The sequence below is a fragment of the Rhinolophus sinicus genome, linkage group LG15 (assembly GCF_036562045.2).
Source record: "Rhinolophus sinicus isolate RSC01 linkage group LG15, ASM3656204v1, whole genome shotgun sequence".
Classification (NCBI taxonomy): Eukaryota; Metazoa; Chordata; class Mammalia; order Chiroptera; family Rhinolophidae; genus Rhinolophus; species Rhinolophus sinicus.
The window spans coordinates 49,030,394-49,057,089 of NC_133764.1; the positions used below are offsets into that span (position 1 = coordinate 49,030,394).

At 42.1% G+C, this 26,696-nt stretch overlaps 2 protein-coding genes across 7 annotated transcripts in view; one reads left to right on the forward strand and one right to left on the reverse strand.

Moving 5' to 3' along the window:
- Positions 1-366, reverse strand: part of BRCA1 (BRCA1 DNA repair associated) — a 51,498-nt gene extending 51,132 nt beyond the window's left edge. For all 3 annotated transcript variants that reach the window (XM_074320267.1, XM_019747814.2, XM_074320266.1), the window contains exon 1: positions 1-366. The gene's annotated coding sequence lies outside the window, so the exon portion shown is untranslated.
- On the forward strand, positions 366-26,611 carry NBR1 (NBR1 autophagy cargo receptor). 4 transcript variants are annotated; one of them, XM_019747685.2, is made up of 21 exons: positions 366-825; positions 4,085-4,195; positions 6,508-6,570; positions 7,276-7,294; positions 8,075-8,097; positions 11,226-11,420; positions 11,662-11,739; positions 12,204-12,418; positions 13,588-13,755; positions 14,039-14,248; positions 14,752-14,911; positions 15,006-15,296; positions 16,013-16,162; positions 16,649-16,724; positions 17,252-17,362; positions 17,618-17,782; positions 18,969-19,398; positions 20,163-20,257; positions 20,932-20,989; positions 21,690-21,798; positions 24,979-26,611. In XM_019747685.2, the coding sequence occupies exons 2-21, from the start codon at positions 4,094-4,096 to the stop codon at positions 25,150-25,152; spliced, it is 2,892 nt and encodes a 963-aa protein (XP_019603244.2). In that variant the 5' UTR covers positions 366-825; positions 4,085-4,093; the 3' UTR covers positions 25,153-26,611. The 4 variants fall into 4 exon arrangements, with proteins under 4 accessions (XP_019603244.2, XP_019603243.2, XP_019603245.2 ...); XM_019747684.2 differs by lacking the exon at positions 366-825 and adding an exon at positions 1,025-1,182; XM_074320268.1 differs by lacking the exon at positions 366-825 and adding an exon at positions 1,073-1,182 and having other exon boundaries at positions 11,144-11,420.
- The last annotated feature ends 85 nt before the right edge of the window (positions 26,612-26,696 follow it).

The window sequence follows — 26,696 nt, forward strand, 5'->3', positions numbered from 1 at the left end:
CTTTACCCAAAGCAAAGCGTCTGGGCTTCCCGGGCCTAAGGGCCCAGTTTTATGAAAAGACCCCCGAACCGTCCGCGGTCCAGAAAGCTCAGCGAGTTTCCACACAGCGCAGTCGCAGTTTTAATTTATCTGTAATTCCCGCACTTTTTCGTTGCTACGGAAACCGGCCGCGGCGGCTGAGCGTGAGCCACTCAGAATGCAAGAACGAAACACGTTACGGAAGGGCGGAGCAGAAAGAGCCGAGAGTCTCTCAGGGATCCCGATTGGTCATTTGTTCTTTCCCCTGGGTTACGTAATTAGAAAGAGACGGAAGAAAAGGAATTCTCCCTGAGTTTTCTATTAGACTCCCGCCCCGTCACCACTGCGCTTCCGGTGGCGGCTTATTATGTCACAGAAATTGCTGTACCAGGGTAGGAATCACTGAGGCCCGAATATGAGCACAAGATAATACCTACAACACTTGCCAGAAGAGGCCCCTTTCCCTCACCCTCCGCTGCAGTGGAAGTCTCCAGTTTAGGTAAATAAAAGGATTGTGGGGTAAAAACTACCATTTCCAGCATGCATTGCGGATCAAAAGGCCTTCGTCACAGTGTCCCTTGGAAACTGATGGAGAGGAGCTTCCCACACCGGCAGGGGGCACAGTTCTAGCGGCAATCCAGTTGATAGGCTGTAAAGCTTCGCACGCTTATACACGTCAACAGATATGGATTGGAGTGCTATGTTTTCGTATCATGAAAGCGGAGAATAAGCTAAAGAACGTACAAGTCCTAGGAAGACTACAATTCCCACCCAGCCCCGGGAGTCTCGGGTAAATAGTCCTCTAAGGTCAGTGACCTAAGGGAAGGCAGTGGGCACCGAATTTACCTGGGAAAGGGAAGTCTGCGCCCGCCCACGGGGCCGCACTCATAGTTCCGCCCCTCGGCCCCAATGTTTGTTATTGTTGTGGCGTTCAGGCGGTGTTGCCCCGCCCCCACCAATGTATTCTCGGCCAATCAACAGGATGGTACTTTTGAGGGACAAGTGGTAAGAGCCAATCATTTATTCGGAAACTCACAGATCCAGGGACTAGGCCTTGTCTCTATCCGCCATGTTAGATTCACCCCGCAGGGATAGCAGCAGAGCTGGCAGCGAACGGTCTCTGCACTGACCTCCCGCAGGCGCCCCCCGTGGGCCGGGAAGCTGGTAAGAAAGCCGCTGCGGTCACCTCGGGGTGGGGTCACGTCGCACTGAGAGGATTTGGGGAAGTTCAAAGGAGGAATTCTCCAAAGAGGGACGACTTTTTCCGTATCTGGGGGCAGTCGATCTTTTCAGTGACCGCATAGGAGAGCCGTTCGTGTTCTGTGGGGCAAAAAGGGGCAGATGCCACCGGAGGGATGTGGGGTGGGTGGCTCAGCACGCCCGCTTCTGATGGAAGGCCGAGACTCCCCGGCACAGAGAGGGCCTAGGCAGAGAAAACAAGAGAGCCCTTAGGGGGTGGTGAAACTGTCTTGGGGACTTGGAGTGCTAGGAAACGATAAGTGGAAGACTAGGATGAAGTCTGCAAGGAAAAAAAAAAACGTGACACTACCTACACAGCCTCCTCACCCCATCCGCCTCTGCTTTTTGAGAACCTCATAGGGAAGTCTCTTTGGTCAGGGTCCTCTGGAGTTAGGACACCGTTTTTCCTTTTTGTCAAACACCCAGCTTTCGGGTGACACATTTTAATGGGATAATTTGTAGATGCTTCTGGGGGAGACAGTAATCAAAGCTCAGGTTCCAGGTCTGCTTCATTAAAGAGATTTTTGGTATCCTGAAAAAATCAACATAGAGGAAAAGCTGACTTGTGCCAAGCAAAGGTGAGTCAGTGGCATGAACTTATAATAATGCCAGTTATGAAAGCCGAAGGCCTAGGTCCCAGCTTCCTGACTTTACTGGCTTTAAAGCAGCAGGGACAGATAGGCCTATCCATAGCTTTGGTGTTTCCACAAGTTCGAGATTAATGCTCCTGCTGAAAGAATTTCCACGTATAAGCCAAACGGAAATAGGCAATTCTTTATGAAGAGCTGGATATGATCCAGCCAAGCTAGCGTCCCCCACTTCCTGTTTTCTCATCAGCCGACTAGCTGGATGAGCTCCAAAGTGTCTAAACTAATTTCCAGTTGTGTAATTTGAGAAAAGGGAAGGAAGATTAGTTTCCTTCTGGACTCTCAAAAGTGTGGAAGTGTGTTTCTCTGAAGTTGAAAAGTGAGACGGTCTCAGCGTAACCACTTTGGCGGACTGAATCAGTCACTTCATTTCCTTGATTTTGCCCAAGATTCTGTGGAGTTGACAGGAATTCTGTCCAAGTTTTAAGGACCCCAACCAAGAATTGCATTCCATATGAATGAATATTAGATAATCAGCAGGATTGGTGCTGGAAACCAGTATTATTTTGGTGGTGAACTTTGCTCTAGATGGAGACAAAGAATGGAAAAAAATGGGGGATAATTGTCTGATTTTAAAAAAGATCCTCAGACCGTCAAGGTCCTTTTAATGACAGTGTCAGTTGTATTGTTTTACAGGGCAGTGCATTATACTGTGGAAAATAAAACTATTTTAAGTTCTAAAGACTGACATAATAATTTTATGTTTGAGTAACATTGTAAAAGAACTTGCATACACATATTTATTTGATCCTTATGATAAAATTGTGAGATGGTGAAAGCAGAGACAGTAGACCTATTTTATAGATTAAGAAACTAAAGCTCAGAGGTTAAATGACTTGCTCGGGTATATGGCTAGTAATGTGCCAGAGCTGTGTCTGGAACTAAACTTTTTCCAGCCTTTGTGTTCCCATTTCCAGTACACTAAACTCCTGGCACTTAATCTTGTTCATCTGTCTCTGTGCCTGGATCAGAATCTGGCCCTTGTAACTGCTTATTAAAGATTTGTTAATGAATATGTTTAAAAGCTGACATTTTTCATTACAACTTATATTTAGATTTAAATGAACTATTTTTTCATAAAATCATAAAAACCAACCAACCTAGGGACTCATAAGTAAACAAAATCATTAAATATAAATTGACCAGAATGGACATTCAGTTAAGGAATTGTTAACTTAGGCATGATAATGGCATCGCGGTTATGTTTTTAAAAATTATTATCTTTTAAAGATACATAGCTAATTGTTTCATGGATGAAATGATGGCTGGCTGTCTGACAGCTTGCCTTTTTTTTATTGTAATCCAGTAGGAAAAGGGTATTGCTATAACAAGATTAGTCCTGAGTTGATGTTAATTAATAGAAGATAGCTGATAGGTCCATAGAGGTTTATTAAATATCAATCTCTTGCATAGGTTTAAATTTTCCCATAATTATCATTTTTTAAAAATTAGATTACTGTAGTTTGGTTAAAGTATGAGTTAACTACAGTCAGTCCACATGGTGGGGGAGGTAGGTATGCAGGGGTGTATATGAAGTGAGGGTAACTTCGAGTTGTTCATTACTCTCCACTTTTATGTATGTTTGAAGTTTGAAGTTCTCCATAAAAGAAAAAAGTAGACTACCAAAAACAGATGAACCTGGATGAAGGGTGTTGAATGCTACCCCAGTGTAGTTTCCTGGGTAGTGTTTTAGCCTCTAAATTATTAAAATTGATCTAGTAGAGAACCTGGGTTGCTCAATTAAGGCAAAAGCTGCTTTTTTAAGAAAAATGTAGACTGTTGCTTTCAAGTTATAAGAATTAAATTCCCTGAGGGTAGAGACCTAATCTGATTTATTTATATGGTATCCTGCTACTAGCAGATAGTAGGTATGTGTTAGTTAACCAATCACTGTAAAGTTTCAGAAAATCCTAAAGGATTTTATAAATGTTAGATGATTTCTGTGGGTGTGGCCAAAATTTACATTCTCTCAGCAAACATTTAACTTTGAGATTAGTTTTAAACCACCCACTAGATTGTAAGTAGAAGAGCAGAGACATTGTCTTATTCGCTGCTGTCACCTCCTAGCCCAGCCCAGCCTGTATTAGGTCCTCACAAGTATTTGTTGAATATGTTTATGCAATCAGCACGCAACCCTTTCTAATGTGTTTTCTCTCTCTCACCCACCCTCTCAACTCTAGCCCCACAGCATGGAACCACAGGTTACTCTAAATGTGACTTTTAAAAATGAAACTCAAAGCTTTCTGGTTTCCGATCCAGAAAATACAACTTGGGCTGATGTGGAAGCTATGGTGAGTGTTAACTTTGTTTCTCCATCTTTTAACTATAGATTTTTTCCCCCTAAGGGTAGCTATTTTTAGCAGTGTTGTTTCATAGCTGCAAAATCTGTCATATTTACCATTTCTGGGCCTTTTGGAAAATTATGTTTGACAAGGGTTAAGTATTCATATAGGAGATGTGCCTTGGTAAAGAGAACAAATAAATTCCGTTAGTTTAGAAGGGAAAGGTAAAGTTATTTTTTTAAGTGAGATAGGACTTAGTAAACCTATTAATTTTAGAAACAGTCTGAGGAATGAATTGGTGCAGGCCCCACCCTACCAGGCCCCAGAGGAATGTTCTCTTGCCTGAGAGCAAATATGTTACTGTGGTTGGTAAACCACCAAGGGTATATATAACTTGTGTTTTGCAAGAACTAATCAATTGCTTTTATTGCTGGGTCAGAAGCTGAGTATCTCAAAGTTGAGCAAAACAAAACTCCTACAAGTGCTTAGACAGCAGCTCATTTATTCCCTTTTTTTTAAATTTTTTTGGTTTGCCCTTTGTACTCTTGTTTGGTTTGCAGTAGTGAATGTTTTACTTCCTGTATCACTGTTTGTCTAACAAAAACCCTTTGGTAAAAACTTTTTATCTGGTTATGTGTTATGGTAACTAAAAGGTAAAAGAAATGGTGAAGAGACTGCAAAAGGTTGTCTGATGTACTCCTCTGTCTTCCAGAAAATACTTTTTTATACTGTCCTACATAGCTCATTATCCAGAAAGTTGGATCTTATTTGTCAAATGATCTGAAAATCAAAGTTATCTTTTTTCCTAATAGTTAAATGAGCTGACAACTTGCCTTTTTTCTTTATTGTAAATTTTAAATTATGAAAGTGTAATAATGTGTGCCCATTATAAGTGAAATAATCCAAACATATCAAGAAAAAGTTAATACCCCTCCTTAGCCCCCTCCCACCATCCACTATTCCCATCTCTGGGGTAACCAATGTTAACAACCTTGTATGCACTTACCCATATTTCCTATGTTCATACAGATATTCATACTACAAACATTATTCTGCAGCTTGCTTTTTTACCCAACAATATATTATAGTAGACATAGTTCTCAATGGACAGATAAAGATCTAAGCTCTTTCTTTTTAAAGCTATAGATTGTCCATGGTATTATTGGTACTGTTGTACTATAATTTAACCATACTTTATTACCAGATTGTTTCTAGGTTTTTTTAATTGAGGTATAATTGACATATTAGTTTCAGGTGTACAACATAATGATTCTATATTTATGTGTATTATGAGATGATTACCACAATAAGTCTAGTTAACATCCATCACAACGTAATAGTTACAATTTTCTTTCTTGAGAACTTTTAAGTTCTCCTCCCTTAGCAACTTTCAAATATACAATACAGTATTATTAACTATAGTCACCATGCTATTCGTTACATCCCCAGGACTTACTAATTTTATAACTGGAAGTTTGTACCTTTTGACCTTCACCCATTTCATCCACTTACCATGCACTGCCTCTGGCAACCACCAATGTGTTCTCTGTATCTCTGAATTCATTGTTTGTTTTTAAGATTCCATGTATAAGTGAAATCATATGATATTTGTCTTTCTCTGTCTGACTGACTTCACTTAGCATGATGCCCTCAAGGTCAAAAGGTTGTTTTGTTTTGTTTTGTTTTGTTTTAACCACTATAAGAAACTACAGGAGATAGCTCTTTGTATATACAACTTATGCACTGTTCTATAGGATAGAGTTTCCCAAAGTGAGATTAACGGGTCACAAGACATGTGATTTTAAATTTTAATGAGTACTGCCAGGTGCTTTGCCGATTATAGCATCTCACAGAAATATGTGTGACAGTACCCTAAACTTTTGACAACATGGGATATTATGGCTTTAATATTTTTTTTGGCCATTCTGTTGAGATGACATCTCATTGCTTTAATTTGCGTTGTTCTGATTACCATTAAGGTTGAACATCTTTTTCATATATTTGTTAGGCATATCTGATTTCTTCGAAATTTCTGTATGTTTTTGCCGACTTTTATCTGGGTTAATCCTATGTTAGCAGTTTTGCAGATCATATATTATCTTTGTATATTATAGATATTAACTCTGTGTCTATTATGATTTGCAAATATTCCCAGTCCATTGTTTGCCTTTTGCCTTTGTTTATGGTGTTTTTACCATATAAAATGTTTACTTTTTATGTAGTGAAATGTGCCCATCCTATATTTTATGACTTACAGGTTTCTGTTACAAGCTGCCTTTTTTTGATATCTTGATCATATAGTGTATACATTTCACTTGCAGGTAAAAGTCTCATTTGATCTGAACACTATTCAAATAAAATACCTGGATGAGGAAAATGAAGAGGTAAAGTATATTATGGTACCTTTGAGCAAGTATCCAGAATAGGGATCTTATATCTCAAGACTGGTGTGGGACTCAAAAAGTTCAGGACAGTGTTTATCTCATTTGTGTAGTGGTTTAAATGTGTTTGATACTTGCGTGTTCTAAGCTGAATTGTGGCATCTGAGATGGAGTTGAGAAATAGGGAAGCAACATTGAAGAAGAAAATCAGAGCTAACTTAAAAATCTATAGTGATTTTAAGTTAAAATATATCACAAGCTGCCATTTAGTTTATAATAATAAAAATAATGGCAAACCCTATCGAGTGGTTACAGTGTGTTAGTCTAGTCATAATACTATGTGTTAGGTACATTATTATCATCTCTGTTTACCCATAAGGGAATTGAGGCACAGAGAGGTTAAGTAACTTGCCCAAAGTCACAAAAGCTTGGAAGTAGTAGTATAGGGGTTCATTCCATACCCTCTGGCTCCAGAGCCCAGGCTTTTAACCACTATATTATGCTGCTGCCTCATGTGCCTGAAATAGAGGAGGATGCAGTTGTCAAGCAATAAAATTTTATAATTATTAATTACAAATAGTCCATGATACTAGAAAAGCTGAAGCCCTGACCTGAGGTTTTACATATGTCCTGTGAGCTGGGTCTAGTAACAGAAATGCTCAATTGATGAGAGGTTTATACTTCACTGTTGCTTTTTTCCTTTTACAGGTCTCCATCAACAGTCAAGGTAAATTAAAAGCCTTAATCTGTTCTTGGGTGTATGCATTTCCATTTACACTGAATCGTGTTACAGTATTCATTTTCGGAGTAGAATTTGGTATACAATAAATTGACATTGTACTCACTCATCCATGGGTATTAGTTACGTAGCAGATTTTTATTTTCTAGCAGTTTTTTGTATATAGGTCGGTGCCTTAGAGTAGAGCCTAAGGACAACTCTAGTGGGAGGTTCTTTTATATTTAAGAAGCTAATCTTCTGGAAATATGCCTCCCAGTTCAACTTGTTCCCCTGGTGTTGCATTTCTCTCTGACTTGGTATATGTTAACGTCAGTTTATCAACAAGTGGTATTCTAGGAGTTACATGTTTATAAAACAGGTGGTTTGTTCAGAGGTTGGAGTGCATTTTCCCACAGGAACAATGTTACATTTGAAGTGTAGGTTCCCAGGCTAGCCCTCCAAAGCTTATTTTAACCAGCTGACATGATAGTGTTAACACTACCCACTAACCCCCTTGAGTCCTGAGCTTCACTAAGCCTACTGTGAAGGAGCTGGCTGGAGGTTTTGTAACTGGAAAGCTCCAGTAGCACAGAGAGAGGGATTTGGGGAGAACTAACCTGCAAGTAGCTTCTATTTGCAATGGGATGAGAAGGGAGTTTGTTAGCAAAAAGATAGTAGCTCTTTAGGTATAAAGACTGTAAGCTAAGAATTCTTAAAAGTAAGGATTGGCTATGTTTAATAGAATCTTTTGGGCTAGTGAAAAAGTATCACTGTTGTTTGTTTTTTCAGGAGAATATGAAGAAGCACTTAAGGTAATGGTTATTGCATCTTATTTTCAAGTAAACATTGACTAAAACTTGAACGTGAATTCCATTAGCCATGGGGAAAGACTAATGAATATAAACGTAGCAAAACCTATTTTTAGGGAAACTACAATGAGTAGGGCATACCACTCAGCAAAAGGCAGCTCCTAATGCAAAAGTTCTTTTTAGTTATTCCATCTCATTGATGGTCTTGGTGCCACCATCCTAGCATTTAAAAATACAAACAACTCCCTGGAATGATGCTTTCTGGTTGACATCTGTCATCTCCTTTACCTTGTTTCTTATAGAATGTTACAGTATAATATGGGAGAAAGTGCAAAACATCCAGTTAACAAACAATCTCATTTGTCAGTGGTGAATTAGAGCATTCCTCGGCATTCTTCAAGGTCACTTCTTTAAGATGTACCACCTGTCCTTTCATTATTATCTTTGTAATTAAGGTTTTTCGTTGAAGTTTGACAATCCTTTATGAATTTCTAGTCTAAGACTAAGCTATTTTCCAAAATCACTTTTGGTCTAGGGAGAGCAAGGCAGGATTTTTTTTTTTTTTTTTTTAATGATTGTATTGCGGAAGGGGAACAGGACTTTATTGGGGAACAGTGTGTACTTCCAGGACTTTTTTTCCAAGTCAAGTTGCTGTCCTTTCAGTATTAGTTGTGGAGGGCGCAGCTCAGCTCCAGGTTCAGTTGCCGTTGCTAGTTGCAGGGGGCGCAGCCCACCATCCCTTGCAGGAGTCAAACTGGCAACCTTGTGGTTGAGAGGATGCGCTCCAACCAACTGAGCCATCCGGGAGCTCAGCAGCCACTCAGCTCAAGGTGCCGTGTTCAATCTTAGTTGCAGGGGGTGGAGCCCACCCTCCCTTGCAGGCCTCAAGGAATCGAACCGGCAACCTTGTGGTTGAGAGCCCATTGGCCCATGTGGGAATCCAACCAGCACCCTTCGGAGTTAGGAGCACGGAGCTCCAACCACCTGGGCCACCGGGCCGGCCCAGGATTTTTTTTTTTTTAATTGGGAGCTAGAATTACCCTTTTTGGTTTCTGGTCAAAATTGCTGTCTGGGTGACTCTGGTTTCAACAGTTTAGCCAATGTCTTCTTGGTTTTTACTCAGAAATCCTTATTTACCTGCTAGTCTCTTGGTTTTGGATATTCAGGCCCTTCCCTGAATTCTTAGTTGAGATATCCATCTCTGTTACCGTCTTTCCCCAAAAATAAGACCTACCCGGACCATTAGCTCTAATGCGGAGCAAAAATTAATATAAGACCTGGTTTTAATATAATGTAAGACCAGGACTAATATAATATAAGACTGGGTATAATATGATGTAATATAATATAATACCCGGTCTTATTAATTTTTGCTCCAAAAGACGCATCAGAGCTGATGGTCTGGCTAGGTCTTATTTTCGGGGAAACACGGTAATAATTTATCATCTGCCCAATTTCATGTGGTCTTCCTCTTTCCTTTTTGCTTTTAAACTGTACTGACATGCTGTCCTCCCACACCCCTTCACTCTTGTCTAACTCTTCCTGGCTTTTCTCTTTCCTTATTTTCAGAAGCTACAATAGTTTCACTAAAAAAGTCTTCTAAAATCTTCAGAACTCTCTACCTTTCACACAGTCACTATTAGTTTACCTATTCAGTCAGAAATCTTGGACCTCGGCAGTCTAGAGTTTGTAGAAGCCTGTTTGCCCCATGAAGCAAGACTTTTTGTATATATATTATATATAATACTATTTACTATTTAAGATCCTATGTTTATATTTGGAAACATTCCATAATAGTCGTTTCTTGAGCAATTTTTTCCATAGTCTCTACCACACATTTTATTAAAAGCTTCTTGATTTATAGTCTAGAGTAGGGGTTGGCAAACTATAGCCAGTAGGCTAGCCATATATTTTTATAAATAAAATTTTTTTGGCACACAGCCATGCCCATTCATTGTGTATTGTCTGTGGCTGCTTTTGTGTTACAATAGCCGAGTGGAGTAGTTTTTTTTTTTTTTTTTTTTTTTTTTAATTGGGGAATATTGGGGAACAGTGTGCTTCTCCAGGGCCCATCAGCTCCAAGTCGTTGTCCTTCAATCTAGTTGTGGAGGGCGCAGCTCAGTTCTAAGTCCAGTCACCGTTTTCAATGTTAGTTGCAGTGGGTGCAGCCCACCATCCCATGGGGGAATTGAACTGGCAACCTTGTTTTTAAGAGCTTGCGCTCTAACCAACTGAGCCATCCAGCAGCTCAGCGGCAGCTCGTTGTCTTCAGTCTAGTTGTGGAGGGCGCAGCTCACTGGCCCATGTGGGAATCGAACCGGCAACCCTGTTGTTCAGAGCTTGTGCTTTAACCAACTGAGCCATCCAGCCACCTAGAGTTGAGTAGTTTTGATAGAAACTGTATGGCCTGCAAGCCTGAAATATTTATGTGGCCCTTTAAAAAGTTTACTGATCACTGATCTAAATAATATCTTTCAAACTTATTGGCCATGGATGGTATTTTAAAATGGAATCTTAAGACTAATGTGTAAAAAGGAAAGAGAATAGTTCTTGTCACTGGGTGACAAGTGGGGGAAGCTAGAACCCCATGGACTTGACCCCTAATCTCTTAGATACTGGAGTACCTTCATGGAACCGCCAGTGCTCCTTAAAGTGGAATTTTCAAAATAGGATTTTTAAGAAGATGGTCTTCAAAAAGAGGTGATCACTTAATCATGCTTTCCAAAATACTATTCTTAGTGGGAAAATAAATGCTTAATTATAGGATATAGCTGTAAGTTTCTTGGGTTCTGATAGGCTGGGATTGACTTTTTTTGAAAAATTGAGATTAAAATCCATAACTGAAGTCCTACATAAAAACCAGTTAAACAGAAAAGTAGTAACCCAGTTAATGAAAATATCTCACTTAATAAAGTACTGCACTAAAAACCTAGTTTTGTGTTTTTAATAACAAAACTATTCCTAATTAACATTCTTGGCAAAGAAATAGGAAGCTGAGTATTAACATGGTATATGTCATTTGATTTAATAAAACAAACATATTTTCCAGCATAATTCACCACACCTCTTTGAATTTTCACTTGGGAAAGGAGAATCACGATCTGTTTTTATTTCGTAACGTGCGCTGTCAGATGGCGGTCAAGCAGGGAAACCAGCTGCAGATGCACGTCCATGAAGGCTGCCATGTGTTTGACGAAGCCCCACCGCCAGCTGTGGCAGAAAAACAACCGGTTGCCAGGGCAGGGAAGAAGCCACTTGCACATTATTCTTCACTGGTGAGAATCTTGGGATCAGACATGAAGACCCCAGAGGAGCCTGCAGCACAGGTATGAAGGGAATGGACCTGTCTCTACAATTTTTCTAATCATGTCTCATCGTCTCTGGTGTATGTAAGATTTGAGCCCTTCATTGGAGATTGGGAGTTACGGTGACCATCTCTGTCTGACTTTTTGAAACTTATAACAGTAGTAGTACTGTAGAGGGCAAATAGGGTGACACAGAGACTTTGTTTTCCTTTAAGTAGACATAGAAGTAACCTCCAAGATGTTGGATTGTGTTTTCTTGCAGCAGTTTCCACTTGCTCCATGTGACACAGACCAACCTCAAGACAAGCCCCCAGACTGGTTCACGAGCTACCTGGAGACAGTGAGTGTTCTCTCTGGCTTGAGTTTTAGCAGCAATATGTGGACTGTGGTAGAAATAGAAAGCCAAACTCAGATGGCTGCTGCCTCTGAGAGCTAATAATTTCCAAACTAGACAGTTCTAGTCAATAAAGCTCCTAACTTGTGCAATGCTGTACCAGAAAAAGGAGAAGTTTAATTGTAAGGATGTATGTAAGGGAAAGGGACAAATCTCTATGCTTGAGAAGGAAAAGTTGGAGATTTATTTATCAAAAGGATTTCTTGATATTTTTTTGAACCAGTTTAGCTGTGGAAGAAATAGACCTTCTTTTGCTATGTTTCTGTCCACTTGTTCAATAGCTGTTAACTCCTGTTCTTATATCAGAGATGATAAGGTTTCAGGTCTATTTGATATCTTTGTGCTTTTTCCAATATTGGAACTAAGGGATTCCTCCCCCCCCCCCCCCCATATTCTGCTCTGTATTCTAGTTCAGAGAGCAAGTGGTTAAAGAAACGGTTGAGAAGCTTGAACAGAAATTACATGAGAAGCTTGTCCTCCAGAACCCATCCTTGGGTTCCTGTCCCTCAGAAGTCTCAATGCCTATATCAGACGAAACACTGTTTTTGCCAGAAAATCAGTTCAACTGGCATATTGCTTGCAGCAGCTGCCAAAGGAGGATCTTTGGTGTGCGCTACCAGTGCAGGTAAGCAGTAGTGGGGGTGAACAGCTCTTGGTAGACCCTAGAACAGGCCTTCTGGCATTCAGGGTCTGCGAAGGGAAATTGGGTGCACTCTATCTCTGAGCATCAGATACAACAGCTCTGGATTGGAAACCAGCTATTCTTCACCCACAACAAAAAAATAACTATTTGAAAGGTAACTATTCAGATTGTTGTGTTCAGATACACATTTGAATTAACAGAGCCAGACAAAATTATGTCCCCCAAAACAAAATTAGATCACTGTCGCGCGACGAGGGTTGTGGGGAACGAGGAGGGCGGCGCAGGGTTAAGAAAAGACAGTAGCCACGGGTTGAGGGACCTGCAGCCTCAAGGACTGGGGGCCTAATCGGGCTACACTCATTAACTTTTATGAGTTAGGTGGGGCAGTAAAGGAGATAAAGCTTGTCAGTCTCAAGATCTGTGAATCCTATACATCATAATAGGAAACTGATTCAAGCCAATCACCCTTGCCTGCAGGCAGCTGAACTGTAAGTCTCTGGATGTTGGTACTTCCCCAAGGGACAAAACCTATATGCATATGAATAGATGGAGAGCACACCATTGAATCACTTCCCTTGCAGGTTTTGGGAAGGAAAGCAGCCACAGAGGCAGAGGCTTTCCTTAGCCTGGGGAAGGTGGGGGGCTGTGCCCACCTCTGTGAACCCCATGGATTCTCCTGTTGCTCCCCACTTGACTGCGCCAGGCTTGAGTTGTCCCCCCCTCCCTCCCATGGGGAATCTTACTCGTCATTGGCTGACCAGCCATCTTTTTTGGGGCCAAACAGGGAGACATAAGGTGCAAACACAAAGGTGAAGCAAAGTCCCTGCAAGGATCCGTCTCACAGACTCTCCTTTCTTTAGGGGCAGGTACATGGAGACAGACGGGTAGGCTGCTGCGTGGCAACAGATCACCAAAAATTTTCTCCCCGTTGTTCCAAATGCTTTCATATTTTGTTTCCTCTCATCGATTGTCCTTTGAAATAGATATAGGTTAAATATTATTGTCCTCATTTTATTAATGAGGAAAATGGAGACATGGCATAGTCGTGTGGCATGCTCAGATGGGCATCTAGCTGGTAATAGAGCAAATATGGAAGCCTGGTCTCATATCTCCCTCAGAAACTTCTCACTGTGCCCTTCTTTTCCCCATAGCCTCTGCCCATCCTACAATATCTGTGAAGATTGTGAATCAAGACCATATGCCCATGACTCCAACCATGTCCTGCTAAAGTTGCGGAGACCTGTTGAGGGTTCCTCTGAACCGTTCTCTCACTCAAGGCTTTCTACTCCTCGTCTTCCTGCTGCTCTGGAACAAGCCAGGTAAACCATATGTACATAGGATGCTTGTTCTTGATAGGCTTCTTGCTTCTGGTGACAGACTGTGAATCACAAAACTACAAATAGTCTCCTTAGTTCCTGTTCATTTCTAATTGATACGCAGTGATGGTGACAGTTATTTAAAGTTAATGAAATGGAAATGAGAACTATAGGAAGAGGTTAAGAAACTAAACAGCAAGCTCACATGATGAGACTACAAGTGGCTCAAAATAGCTTCAAGATTATTTGTGAGGTTTGTTTTTAAGACTCGCTTGTTATCTCTCAGGCTCCAGAAACAGGTTGACAAGAACTTGCTTAAAGCAGAAAAGCAAAGGTTGCGAGCTGAGAAGAAACAGCGTAAAGCAGAGGTCAAGGAACTTAAAAAGCAGCTTAAACTCCACAGGAAGATTCATCTATGGAATTCGATCCATGGACTCCAGAGCCCCAAGTCTCCTTTGGGCCGACCCGAGAGCCTGCTGCAGTCTAACACCCTGATGTAAGCCCAGGGCCAGGGTGGGAGCCACACTTGAGGTCCAGCCCTGTAAGACTGGACCTTCAGCCAACTTCTGTCTTACTTACTGGCAGCCCCTGACACCCCAACCCTTAAAACTTCCCGTTCTCTGATCCTAGCATTCTTAAAGAGTGGTTAGGTAGTTGTTTTTGACACTTGCTCTGTTGCCTTCTTCAGAAAGATAGGCTCAGAACTGGCTGGCGTGACCTCTCTTCACTGGAGGCAGTCTGGATTTGAAGCAAAAGGAGCAAATATTTTAAGAGCCTGACTCTCTAGTAGTTTTATTTATGGACCTTGTATTTGTCCTCACCATAGCTTTTTAGCTCAGGAGTCAGATCTGCCCTCTGTTTTTTTTAAAGTTATTAGTATTTTAAGGCAGATGCGTTACACATCCTCAAGAGTCACAGTCAGCTTCTTGAACCGGTGTTGGATATTCAGGAGCCATCACATCCAACAGCAAGTGACTGAGTATCTGAATTTCTGTTCAGGCTCCCTTTGCAGCCCTGTGCCCCAGTTATGCCAACCCTCAGTGCAGCATTTGTGGATGAGAATTTGCCTGATGGGACTCACCTTCAGCCAGGAACCAAGTTTATCAAACACTGGAGGATGAAAAATACGGGAAATGTAAAGTGGAGTACAGACACAAAGGTATTTTTCCCGCAAAAATGTGAAGATGAAATGATTTGAAGTGACAGAGTGTTCAGCTGACAAGCTTTCTTTCTGTTGCCACTGTTCTTTTTAGCTCAAGTTCATGTGGGGAAACCTAACTTTGGCTTCTACAGAAAAGAAGGATGTTTTGGTTCCCTGCCTGAAGGCCGGCCATGTGGGAATTGTGTCTGTGGAGTTCATTGCCCCAGCCCTGGAGGGAACGTACACTTCCCATTGGCGTCTTTCTCACAAAGGCCAGCAGTTTGGGCCTCGGGTCTGGTGCAGTATCATAGTGGACCCTTTCCCCTCCACGGAGAGCTCTGGTAACATTGAAAGCAGTATGATCAGCTCAGGCAAAACTGGTGATCTCACCTGCGAGCAAGAGGTGAGCATTTGAAGGGGTGACCAGAACTAAAAGAGCCCGCTCACACACAAATGGTCGTTCTTTCAGAAATCTGGAATGGCTAGCTTCTCCTCCTCCCCGCAAAACGTGGATATGCTTACATTGGGCCTACTCATCGGGGGCTTTATTTGCGTGTCCTTAGGATCTGGTGCAGGCATCCCTCAGTGCTTGTGTATCTCTCTGTTACGGTGCCTGGCCAGCCTCTTTGCTGCACTAGGGAAAGCAGGGCTGCCTGGCTGGCCTGTGGAACTGCTGGACCTGTGGCTTTGCTGCTTAACATTCATCTCTCCTGAGTGTCCCTTGTGTGTGTTCTCAAAGTACTAATAAAGTCTTGCCCTGGCTGTTACTTGGTGCGCTGCTTTTTGTTTTTGTTTTTGTTCAGGCAACTTCTCTGTATTAGTTGTGCACTTTTTTAAGAGTGTCTGCTACTTAAATTCAGTTACCCACTGTTAATGTCCTGGTTTTGACTATTGTTACTATGGTTAATCTGAGTTGTCACTTTGGGATGCTAGGTGAAGGGGGTGATAAGTGAACTCTACTATTTTGCAACTTTCCTGTAAGTCTAAAACGATATTGGAACAAAACGTTTTAAAACGTAGAGGTGCAGCAGTGTTTTGTTGTTAGGGAGGCAACTGTCAGCTTGCCTTTTTGAGTTCTGTTAAGGGCCTAAAATTTGTCCCCATGGTTTGTCTCTGTAGGAAGCTTTTCTTCTGGCTAAAGAAGAAATTCAGCTTGGTGAAGAAACTGAGCAGTCAGAAGGGACAGGAACCTGCATCCCACAGAAGACAAAAAATGTTGCCAGCGAGAGGGAGCTCTACATCCCATCTGTGGACCTTCTGACTGCCCAGGTGGAAGATTGAACGCTTTGAGGGGAAGGGACAGAAAGCAGTGGGGAAAGAGTGCTGACCTTGTTGAAGAGAAGGTGGTGTAGCCACAGACGGTACCCAGAAAGTTAGCGACAATGCCCACTTTGAATCAGTGAGATCCATTGCATGGCAAGGCGATCTGTGGAAGCAATTTCTAAACTAGGTGTTTCCTCTTTGAATTGAGAATCTTGTGCTTCGCCACAACTTCCTTTAGTTGCCTCTTCATTTCTGCCTACAGGCTCACCTTTCCCCAACTGCATTTTCTCTTTCCTGCCATTTGGTTATTTGAATGTCTAGTTCCCACTTAACTCTTCTTGTTTTCACTTGAGTGAGGTCAGTCATGAATTAGAACAGAGTTGAATCTAGGATGGTGTGGAGCTTGATGGCCTTCAAGTCCCATCAAGACAAAGTGTGGCTCCAGTGTGGAGTGCAGGTAGCCTAACATTGCCGTTTGTTTTTTTCTCCCAGGATCTGCTGTCCTTTGAGCTGTTGGATATAAACATTGTCCAAGAGTTGGAGAGAGTGCCCCACAACACCCCTGTGGGTAAGACTGTCCCTCAGTTCACCTTGTTTATGTTCTTAATAGGCACAGAAGCACTACAACCTAGATTCTAGAATCTAGGATTTTATTCTGAGGAAGTAGATGGCAAGAATTTCTCCCAGGATGTGATAACTAAAATTATACCCATGGGTCCATTTTTCTCCTTTTCCCTGTTGTCTGTCAGGCAACAATAAAGTTTGTGTAAGGCCTTCCCCCTGTAAAAGGACCCTCTTCCCCATTTTCCTCTAGCTATTGTGTTCTTTTGTTCCTTTACTTTCATAGTTCTGTCTTGGCCATGGCCTTCCAAGCCAAACAACTATTTATGATCCTTTCTGCATTGATTGGTCTGTTTGAGATACTTGCGCACCTAATAGTCTGGAGAAATTCTTTACAACAGGCAATGAAACATACCCAGGTTTACTTTAGCCCTGCAGGAGGCAAGAAGCTTGTGAGCTGCTGCTTCTGGACACTGACTGTTGACGATGTGATGCTTTCTCTTGGTTGATGGTTCTCCTGTCTTTATTCTCCAGATATGACTCCCTGCATGTCTCCTCTGCCACATGACAGTCCTTTGATAGAGAAGCCAGGCTTGGGGCAGATACAGGAAGAGAGTGAAGGGGCGGGATTTAAAGCACTTCCTGGTAAGGGGTTAAATATTTGTAAAATATTTGCGCCCTCTTCCATAGCACACCCTGTTTTTTCACACATACCCCCCTACTAACCTGACCTTAGCGTGTGAATAGGTTTTCTGTAGCGTCTCATATTTGCAAGTCTCCTCCCCTTCACATGGCACAGATCACAGCTATTCCATGGCATAGCGTCAGCGTGGGTACATGACTGCAGAAAGCTCCTCAACACTTTAAACACCAAGTGCAGACAAGGTCTGTGTCTTTCAGATTCCACAGTGTCAGTAAAGAGGAAGGCTGACAATCTCGCTTCCATGGAGGAGTCAGAAGATGACCTGAGTGGGACCCAGTTTGTATGTGAGACTGTAATCCGATCCCTTACCTTGGATGCCGCCCCTGACCACAACCCACCTTGCAGACAGAAGTCACTGCTCAGTGAGTGTCCCTGAATTGCTCCTCCTAGCAGGGTGGTGCCTGAATTGTGACTGTCAGACGTGAGGAGGTAGAAGTGCTCTTCTTCACTGACAGTGGAGGTAGGGTGAGCTTTGTTAGAATTCAGATCATGGTTTCTTTAGATTCCACATACCGTACATGGCCGTTTTAATGATAACATCAGGAGTAAAGCAGCCACCATAACTCATTTCTGCACTTTCTCGGACAGAATTACAGCTGCAGACAACACAGGAACAGCAGCCAGTCGTGCTGCCTAGAGCCTTCCTGTAAGTTGACAGAGCTGCTTAGCAGAAACCGCCCCAGTGGCAGCTGAGTTGTCTCCTTTCTCCAAGGGCAACAAGCCAGGAAATAGTGGGCAGAAGCAGGACTACCAGACTAAGTTTCTCAGGGTTCAATTCTGCTGTAATAAATTCCTTTGTAACAGAAATTTCTAGATACCAGATAGGTAGAACCAATACTGTGTATTTCGAGAACTATCCAAAAATTCAATTTTCAAGTTCATCAGAATAATACAGGAAATCTCTTGTGTTTATTATAATGAAGTTTGACCTACACCTTTAAATATGATTTGTCTCACTTTTGTTTAAAATACACATTTGCCCCCCACACACTTATGTACAAATACATAACAAAAAACCCTGAAAGGACTTAACACCAAAATGTTCACAGTAGTTATCTCTAGGGTTATAGGTACTTTTTTTCCCCTCAGCCATCCCATGTTTTGCCAATTTTCTACCATGATTGCTTGTTACTTTGCAAAGAGGAGGAGGAAAGTAGGCATACCGTCCTACAATATTCACCACCTAACAGTTTCTCTTTTTATAGCGCCGTAAGCTAGAAGATCAATTTTGCTTTGCCCCCCCCCTCATTATATTAACCATCACATGAAGAAAGAAAGGGATGGGGCCTCCTTGTTTTAAGATTCACCGTGTTTTCTCAAAAGCCTACCTTATTTTTGTGAGCTTCGGTTCTGTCCTGCTTTGCATAGGCTTCAGACGTAGAATATGGCCCTGACTGTGGTTCCTGCAGCAGCCCCTCCCCTCTGATCCATCCCTCTCCTCCGACTTGCGTAATTGTAGCTCATGACCCACAAAGTTTCACCAGATAACGGTAGCACCAGGACCTGCTTTTCGCTTATACCTTAAAATTGGTTGCTTTCATCCTTTAGTGAAATTTGCCTCACCTGAAGAGGGACCACTTGGAGACGAGAGGGAGGAGATTGTCCATATTGCTGAGAAAGAAGCTGTCATGGAGGAGGAGGAGGAAGAAGAGGAGGATGAACTCAAAGATGAAGTTCAGAGTCAGTCCTCTGCGTCCTCAGAGGATTACATCATCATCCTACCTGAGTGCTTTGACACCAGCCGCCCCCTAGGGGACTCCATGTACAGCTCCGCGCTCTCACAGCCAGGCCTGGAGCGAGGGGCTGAAGGCGAGCCTAGGGTTGAGGCTGGGCAGGAACCAGTCGAGGCGGAGAGACCCCCTGGAGGGGAGAACCAGCCGCAGGGGCACAGCATCAATGACATCCTCATGACCTCACAGACTCTGGACACAGTGCCCCTAACCCCAGAGGTGGTAGGGCCTCCACCTCGGCTGCCCAGGTACCATCCACACCCCCCTCGGCTGGGCTGTTCTTCAGAGGTGGAATAAAGAGAGGAATCAACTTGATCTAAAAACCTGTGTTTTTGTCAGTATGGGAAGAGACTATTTCCCATAGTAAAGTCTCAATTTAGATGAATAAAAGTTGTACTTCCAGTATTTGTGGATTCTGGATTCAAAACAGTACTTGTTTTAGCTAACCTTAATTATCTGAGTGTCATCTATCTACTTATGTTTTGATCGTGGAGAGCCAATTTGCAAATACAAACATCCCTGGACTGTCCTTCCTTGTTCTGTTGATTCATGGGCAAAGGCAGCAGGAACTCAATTTTGTATTACCCCAAAGAAAGTATAACTGGGAAGTTTAATCTGTTATGGAGGAAGTATACTATAAAACCAGGTAGAAGTTATTTTTCATTCTCTACTGGATTTGTCTGCGTCATTGCTCTCTCATAGCACGGAAAATGGTGAAACCTTGACTAAACCATTCTCCCAGGGAGCTTAGATATTTCCCTTTATCAGCACCACTTAATGTAGGGGAAGTGACTAGACGGAAGCCAGTTTTTCTAGCTTGATTGTGGCTGAAGAGGAAAACCAGAAGGGGAATGAGCCCTTCTCACCTGATCCCTAATTTCAGACATTTGATCTGGATCCGAAATGTGAAGCCTCTAGAGAGAATTGGGCACTGCTGTGCTGTGTTCACTGTTTCCTCGCCATTACCACGGGTGCCTTTTCAACTTACTTTCAATATTGTGTCTTTCTGAAGGAGCCCTCCTCGTGCACAGCGTCATGGCTCCCCAGGAGTGGATTTCCCAGTTACCACACCAGAAGTGTCTTCAGTCCCTGATCAGATCAGAGGAGGTAATGACCAAGCTGAGCTTTCTCTCTTTGTGTGCTCCCTTTTCATGGAAACCAGGTATAAAAGAGGCGCTCTATCTTTGTGGTTCTTGGCATGTTTTAGAAACTTGCCCTTTCATTCTTTCTGTTCTCCCCCCTCATAGGCTTTTTTTTTTCCCCCTACTCTCTAGCTTAATGTTTATTTACATGAGATCTCACAGAGGTCGGCATTGTGCTGTAGTGGAAAGAACACAGGCTTTGGAGCCAAACCAGTGTAGGTTCTAGCCCCAGCTCCACGTGTCCTCACTGTGTGACCTTGCAGTGGTTCAGCAGGTTTATAACACCTGCAGGTCTGCTTCCTTATCTACAAAATAAGGAGAATAGCACCTTGAAATTGTGAGTAGACCCTCAAAGTCTACTCTTCCTCAAAAACAAAACCTAAAAGTACTTAAAAACTAATAAATCGGTATGATAAGATTATAGAATTAATTTTCCAGGTTCAATAACCAGTCACCTTGCATTGCATTCTGGACAATTTTCCTTATCATTTAAAGCACCTGAAAATTTTCCCAAATTAAAAAAAACAAAAACATACTGTGATCAGATTACCACCTGCCTCAAAAATAGCCTTGTTGTGAGGTAGGAAATACTAAGCGCTTACGGATGCTGCATCTAACCAACAGCTCTTTTGCTTTTAGAGCCCAGAGGCTCATCAGGACTTGTAAACTGCAGACAGAAGAGCTGTGACCACTCAAGGTAACCGGACCTTGTGCAACCTCTTCTTCAGAAGCAAGGGTCATCCTAGTGTTGCTTTTGCTTAAACAAGCCTCTCAGAGCATGGCCACCCCAGAGAGCAGGGGAGAGCCATCGTTCCTTATTCTTTCTTCTCCTAGAACTCATGAGCAACACCAAACAGGGCTAAAGTTGATGTTTAAGAGTGTTCACATTCCAGACCAGCAAGAAGTGCCCTTAAATTCAGTTCACCCTTAGTACCAGAGGAGAAGGCAGGAAGGTCAAGCCCACTCTGCATCTTAGTCACTTTTTCTTAGACACACCTGCCTCTGCTCTCAGAGCACTGCCAAGGTGGGCTCCTGGCAGCGTCCAGAAAATCTCATTTCTTTTGGGAGGTGTTTTCTCTGAGATGAAAATTGAGCAGACAGACTACGAATGCCCCACTGTGCCCTTGACCACATTAATTTTCAGCTTGGACTGAAAGCTGGCATGTTCACCAGAGTGGCATGTTTTCTGCAGTGCCCATATCTTAACAGCGGTAGAGCTGGGCCCTCCATCAAACCCTATCTATAAAACTAATACACAAACAATTCCATCCTCTTTTTACATCTGAGTTTTTTCTCAAGGACATCTTGTTTACTTTCAAGGATTGGAGCCTAGACCATCTTACAGGAAGATAATGGTGTGTGTTTCTTTAGGGAGATCATTTGGTTTTCCTCCGTAGGCACCACCACCATGGGAGCAGCATTGCTGGAGGATTTGTAAAGGGGGCTTTGTCTGTTGCTGCCTCTGCATACAAGGCCTTGTTTGCTGGGCCAGCAATCACTGCACAGGTCAGTGCATGTTTTATTTTCCAGAAACAAATCCAAGTCATCAGTGAAAATGACGGCATCTGTCTGGGTTGGAGAGTAGCATGGCATTGTAGAAATTCTCCTTTCTACAGTTTTAGTCTTTGGTTAACACACAGCACCACCACTTTCTAGCTGTATGACTTTGGCCAAGTTTCTTAAGCGAGGAAAGGAAAAAGACCTAACGTTTATTGAGGACCTACTATGTGTGGGAGCTCTTCCAGGTGCCAACGCTACCAGATGAGTAAGACACCAGTCTTTGCCCATAGACAGTGGGAAACAACAGACATTTACAGTCGAGTATAAGATACTGGTCGGCATCTTATAAGATGCTGTTCTCGACAGATAGAACACCTCACCCTGGTGTGGGCCCCTGAGTCGGGCCAGGGAAGGCTTCCTGGTAGGTGATACCTGAACTGAGTTCTAAAGGACAAAATAACTGCCAGGAAAGAGAGAGAAAAAGGACATTGTAGACAGCGTAGCCAGTAAAAGGACTTGGAAATATAAGTCTGGAAGGTGAATTTGGTTTGAGAAGAGGAAGAAGAGAAGAAGAGAAAAGATCTTAACTATGTAAGTGGGATGCTATATTAGTGGTTTGGATTTTATTTTATTTTAAGGCTAGTGGGAGGAGCCTTTGAAGGGATTTAGGGAAGTAATTAACATGATCAGAATTGTGTGTAGTAAGATCACTGTAGTGTAGAGGCTGGTAGAACTGACAAATCCATTTGAGAATCCATGTGTAGGTAGAAAAGAAGGGTAGAAGAGAACTTGGAGACCGTGATTAAATGGCTAGAAGGAAGTCAAGGATAAATCCTGTTTTTGGCTTAGGCTATCAACAGTCCATTCATTAAATGAACATGCAGGTAGAAGGATATATTTGGGCAAGAGGAGAAGAAAATTAGGTCAGTTTTGTGTCGTGTTGGATTTGAGGTACAGCCAGGTTAAGTTATCCAGAGTACAGTTGGATATGTAGTACATCTGGGTCATGGGAGAGATTTGGCCTGGAGATAAACTGATAAACACACTTGTATATGGGTTATGTGACTGGAGCCATGTGATTCGATGAGATTTTCCAGAAAGTATGGGTAAAGCAAGAAGCAGCTTTTAAGGATCATGGAAAAGAGGGCCCTGAAAAGAGACTGAGAACTTGGAGGCACATGAGCAGAGTTCTTGCTGGAACTTAGGGAAGGGAGTTTCAATGAGGAGGAGATGGCAAAAGTGCCAGATGCCGCAGAGAAATGTGAACGGGTGGAGAGGACTTGGAGAGTGCAAGTATGCCTCGCTTTCAGATAGCTGGTTTACGAAGAGAGAAAGAGTGAAAGCTAGGCTGCATACGAGGTGTGATCAAACAATATGGTGAATGTTTAAATTTTAAAAAAATTATTACAGTAAAAGGCACATTGCCATTAATCCCCCTCAAAATACTGCCCCTCGCTTCAAACACCCTTATCCCATTGTTCTTGCCACTTTCTGAAGCAGTTCTGGAAGTCCTGTTTCGTGAGTGTCTTTAGTTGTGCTGTCATTTCTGCCTTGATGTCCTGAATCATTTTGACTTTGGAAAAGAGCCAGATCTGGTGAATAAGGTGCACGAGGACACATCATAATGTTTTTATTTGACAGAAATTGCGATATACCAGAAGCGATGTGTGACACAGAGCGTTGTGATGGAGGATGATTTATGGCACAATTTAAAACACATCTTCTCTCAACTGTAGTTCACACCTGACTGACTGCACCGAACAAGCTGAAACTTGTCACACACTGTTACTAAGGTTCGACACACAGCTTCCCATATTGAAGACCCCTTCCTTCCTGTTGGATAGCATTCATCTTATTTGTTGATCACAATGGGAAAGGTTCCATGTCACACATTGCTTCTTGTCCAGCAATTTCTGTCAAATAAAAACATCACAGTGTGTCCTCATCCACCTTATTCACTGGATGTGGTACCGTGTGACTTCTGGCTCTTCTGCAAAGCCAAAATGACCATGAAAGGTAAACGTGTAGACTCGATTCAGGACATTGAGGCAGCCACAGCAGCACAACTAAAGACACGAAAGAGGACTTACAGAACTGCTTCAGAAAGTGGCAAGAACTATAGGATAAGTGTTTGAAGAGAGACGGAGTATTCTGAGGGGGATTAATGGCAATGTGTCTTCCACCGTAATACATTTTTTTATTATTATTTAAACATTCACCATACTTTGTGATCACACTTCGTAGACAGATGGCAACATTTTTAAAGATGGGTGAGCCAGTAGCGAAGATTAACAGTCAAGATTAAAGGATAATTAATAGAAAAAGATTTCTGAGGTGGTGTAATGAGATACAAAGCAAAGTATGTGTGGAAGGGATTAACCTGGAAAGAAGGATGGGTAATTTATTCTGAAATAAGAGGTCAGACGGGAACAGTGGAATTAGGTGTAGAGGGAAGTGCCAGAGATTGTGCTCAACACATTTACATACTTTCTCATCTTCATCCTCTCTCATCAATCCTGCAAAATAGGAGGTATTCTGTCATCTCCCTTTTCATAAATAAGGGAATTGATAACAGTTGGTAAGTAAATGGTAAGAGTTAGGGTACTGCAAGTGTTAACGAGGATTTAGGAAGGTTATATGTCCACCACAAGGCTTGACCCAAAGAAAGATAAATGAAGGTCAGTTCCCTCTTATCTGGATTACTTCTATTCTTAAAAAAATAAAAGCCAAGGAAGGTCACCCAGAATATAATTTTGCATGCAGTTTTTTGGTCCAGCTCTTTTGAATACCTGACTAAATTTCCAATAGTAACTTCCAGTCTCTTCCCTTATACTTGCCCCATCATCAGAATTTCCTTTATTTTAGGGTTTCCAGAGCTTGTTTGCATCTTTTCTTTCATCTGGCCAAAGAATACTCTTAATTAAAGCCCCTTTGAAGCTCCCTCCTAATTCTCAGCATAGTTTACTACTTGCCGGGTTTCGAGTACAAACCATACCTCATCCAAAACAGCCTTCCCCATCATTCTTCCCCCCTCAGATGACCCATTACTTTCAGGTGGACAGCAGTGCCATACCCTTGCAAGTAACTACCTAATATTTTGAATAAATCTGGAAGGATAAGTATGACTTACAAGATAAACATGTAAATTGTACAAAAAATGTTACTCTGCTTTTCTTGACTACACAGCCAATAGTTTCCGAAGATCAGACAGCAGCCCTGATGGCCCATCTCTTTGAAATGGGATTCTGTGACAGGCAGCTGAACCTGAGGCTGCTGAAGAAATACAATTACAACATCCTGCAGGTTGTCACAGAGCTCCTTCAGGTCAACAACAACGACTGGTACAGCCAGCGCTATTGAGGAGTGACCATGTATTAAATAACTTTGCCTGCTGCTCGGAGATGATCTTTATTCTGTCATTGGGGTGCAGGGTAGAAGCCCTTGTTTATTTTTTAATCTGATGAATCTGTATAGAGCCCATTACTGAATTATCAAGACAATACCTGTATTACAGTATTTTTTGGAGCAAATCAAAGACCAGAATGTAAGTTTTCACTTTAGACATTGGATGAATAGTAGGAAGACAACTTTTCAATTTCTTTGGATGAAACTCCTTTCTCCATTTTAGTGCATTGGAGTATAACTTGAACTTTCTATAGACCCGTTTTTCTTTCAGCTTGTATTGAAGTTGAGTATTTTTCTTGGTTAATGTGGATGTTTTTATGGGGTTATGTGTTGTCAGTTTTTTAAAGAAATTAACCCTGAAAGTTGTTTTAAAGAATTAACTCTCATTCTTTGATGCCCATTGATGCATTTAAGAATATCTACCTTCTGGGTCTCTGCACTTCAGTGAAAGAATGGGGGAGTGTGCTAATTAAACCACCGACAGTAGTGGCATTGAGCAGTGTCTATTGTAGTAATTTTGCATACATTTTTCTTTTATTTAAGGGAAAAAATTTAGGTAGTGTAAGATATTTTGCTAATCTTACAGAGAAAGAAAAAACTTAAAGGAAAAAGCAAATTTAACAGTTACCTTTTTTCTTATGTCAGGACAGATCTTATTTTCAGTAGAGTGGGGGGAAATAGAAACGTGACAAGAGAAAGGCAGGCTTCTGTGTTAATGTCAGAAAAGCTCAGGGGTGGGCAAAGGAGTGTGCATGAGGCATAGGAAATCGTCATGACTTCCTGAATGTTTGAAATCTGTTCAAGGCTCTCTAGCCCTGGAGTCTAGAACAGGAAGAAGGTGGTGTTTTGCAAAACTTAGATGGGGGCAAACACTGAAAAGTTTTGGTTTAACCCCAGGATGAGCTTGCTTCCAGGGGTGCAGGTCCTCACTCTGTTTACAGGAGGGAGTCTTGGGTACAGTTGGTGAAGGAAGAGATTACAAAAAACACTAGAGGATATGTTCATGAAAATGACTTCCAGGAAAAGAAGAATCTGACCCCCAGCCTGAAGGGGGAAGGATAGTAAAATAGTATTATTTAACCTGGTTGGTATTTATAATGAATGAATTTAATTAATCATTAGCCATAATGTTTATTTACAGTATAACACTCGAATGCTATTAAATAAGCCAGGATTCAGACTGCAAGCCAACCAGGCTGTTCATTATTTAAAACGTTTTCATCTGGGCTTCTGGGTAGAGGTTGAGCGGCAGGATGAGTGTAATTAATTGGGTTGATGTGAGGCGGGACCTGTCTTGACCATCTGAGTTGTATTGTAGGGGTCCAGGAGGGCCCTGGAGTCCGGTCATCCGTGTCGTTGTACTTGTACATAACTGCTGAAAGAATGGTGAAATAAAGGTTCTTTGAAACGCCTACCTGGATTGGCTGGTCCTTCCGGGGGTTTGTGTAGAGGGACCGGCCCTTGGGAGGGCGGGGTCGGGGCCGGAGGAGTAGGGGCGG